The sequence below is a fragment of the Austrofundulus limnaeus genome, unplaced genomic scaffold, assembly GCF_001266775.1.
Source record: "Austrofundulus limnaeus strain Quisiro unplaced genomic scaffold, Austrofundulus_limnaeus-1.0 Scaffold1876, whole genome shotgun sequence".
In the NCBI taxonomy this organism is placed as follows: Eukaryota; Metazoa; Chordata; class Actinopteri; order Cyprinodontiformes; family Rivulidae; genus Austrofundulus; species Austrofundulus limnaeus.
Window position 1 is genome coordinate 39,940 of NW_013954278.1, and position 2,260 is coordinate 42,199.

General features: G+C 52.4%; 1 protein-coding gene across 1 annotated transcript; it reads left to right on the forward strand.

Moving 5' to 3' along the window:
• Window positions 1-171: 171 nt before the first annotated feature.
• On the forward strand, window positions 172-1,386 carry LOC106536559 (KN motif and ankyrin repeat domain-containing protein 1; the record flags this gene model as incomplete). Its single annotated transcript, XM_014033862.1, is given in 3 exon segments — window positions 172-306; window positions 784-892; window positions 979-1,386. Coding segments are annotated over 3 exon segments (339 nt in total). The 3' UTR covers window positions 1,178-1,386.
• Window positions 1,387-2,260: the final 874 nt, after the last annotated feature.

Below are 2,260 nucleotides of genomic sequence, written 5' to 3' on the forward strand. Positions count from 1 at the left end.
GTGCTGAGTCATGGTTCTGGACCGTTATGTAACGGACCTCACTCTGAGGCCCGTTCATCTGGTCCTGCTCCGTGAGCCGGGTCAGCTGGTTCTGCTCAGGTTCTAAGCAGGCTGAAACATCTGCTGAACCGTGCAAAAGTCTTGAGTCTTGTTTGTGTTTCCTGTTTTCAGCCAGCGGTCAGCAGCTGCAGGGACCGGACCCTCAGACCAACCGGGCCTCATTAGACCTGAACCCAGCAGAGAATCCTGGACTCAAGGCTGAACAGAAGACTCGCATGGACCTGCAGATGTCTACAGCACTACATGGTACCAAAACCTGCTCCTGGGGGGTCAGTCAGTCTTTAGATCCAGCAGGTCAGATGGAGGTTTGGTCTTAGTCTTGACCCACGATGAGTCCACCTCCTGAAATGGACCAGGACCAGGACCAGGACCTGGACCCAGCAGAACGTCACTCAGGGCTGAGCAGCAGCTACGTGCTAAGAGGAAGAGTCTCAGGACCAACAGTGGTTCCTGTGAAGCAGAGAAAAGAAAGTGCAGCAGACATGTTACCTGGGCCTTCCTCCTCCTCCTCCTCCTCCTCAGTCTGTGGGCCTGCAGGTCCAGGTCCAGGTCCAGGCAGGTCCAGACACATGCTGGTTCTGCTGGGGTCTGGTGTTGAAACTCCAGATGTTTGAGGTGTTTGTGGCTGTGAGCAGCTCCTGCAGAGCTTCTGAGTGAAGCTGAACCTGTTGAAGGACCGTTTGGATCAGAACCTTTACAGACTCTGTGGTTTGTTTTGTCCAGGAGAGGCGTGCTGTCAGAACACCCTGAAGTCCATCATGAAGAAGAAAGATGGACGAGGCGACCCGACCAGCACCAAGAAGAACCTGCAGTTTGTTGGAGTGAATGGAGGGTGAGTTTGATCAGATGGAGGGAGAAGTTCTTCTTCTGTAACATGTTCAAATGTTCCTGAGCCTCTCCTGCCCCCTGCTGGTGCAGATATGAAACTACATCCAGTGACGACTCCAGCTCTGAGGACAGCAGCTCCTCGGGGTCCGAGGACGACCAGAAGGAGGAGGAGGAGGAGGAGGAGGAGTGTGGAAGGAGCGTCAGGGAGGAGTTCCAAAACAAAGGAGCAGAGGATGTGAAGACGAAGGATGAAGAGGAAAGTTTACAGGATGAGAAGAGAGAGAGGTGAGAATATAAACTTCATGGATCTGTTACTAAACCACAGATCTGTGCAGACTCTGGACTTTACCCTGTGAACAAGAACTTCTGTTTGTGGAACAAAAACACAGACCTGAATAAATCTAATCAGTCTGTCCTCACGCTGCATCAAACAAAGATAAATAAATGAAATAGGCTCATGCTTTTAGACACATCACCAAACATCTGGACTCCAAACAGTTTTATTTATGCATTTCTCTTCTGCTTTAACACTGTAAATATCAGCATTTTACTGCAGCGCCTTTTAGATGGACAGGTTCACCTGCCACTGACTTTATGGGTTCAAACGTTTTGACAGACCAGAACACAACTGGTCCTTTTAATGGTTTTAAGTCAAGTCAGATGATTTTAAACACAGGACTCCCTCAAGCTTGTGTTTTATCTCCTGCTCTGGTTTCTGTGGACACCAGCAGCACTTCCTGTGGTCCTGGTGGCTCACATGACTGGACCTGATGCTCTGCCCCGGTACCAGCAGCCAGTTCACATTTTAATCACAACTTTGTGGAGCTGAATGTCACAAAACCAAAGAGTTGTGCTTTGTGGGCAGAGATAAACCTGCCAGATCACCTCTCTGCCAACCAGTCAGCATGCAGGGTCAGCAGGTGGTCAGCAGGTGGTCAGCAGGTGGAGCAGGTGGTCAGCAGGTGGAGCAGGTGGTCAGCAGGTGGAGCAGGTGGTCAGCAGGTGGTCAGCAGGTGGTCAGCAGGTGGAGCAGGTGGTCAGCAGGTGGAACAGGTGGTCAGCAGGTGGAACAGGTGGTCAGCAGGTGGAGCAGGTGGTCAGCAGGTGGTCAGCAGGTGGAACAGGTGGTCAGCAGGTGGTCAGCAGGTGGTCAGCAGGTGGTCAGCAGGTGGAGCAGGTGGTCAGCAGGTGGAACAGGTGGTCAGCAGGTGGAACAGGTGGTCAGCAGGTGGAGCAGGTGGTCAGCAGGTGGTCAGCAGGTGGTCAGCAGGTGAAACAGGTGGTCAGCAGGTGGTCAGCAGGTGAAACAGGTGGTCAGCAGGTGGTCAGCAGGTGAAACAGGTGGTCAGCAGGTGGTCAGCAGGTGGAACAG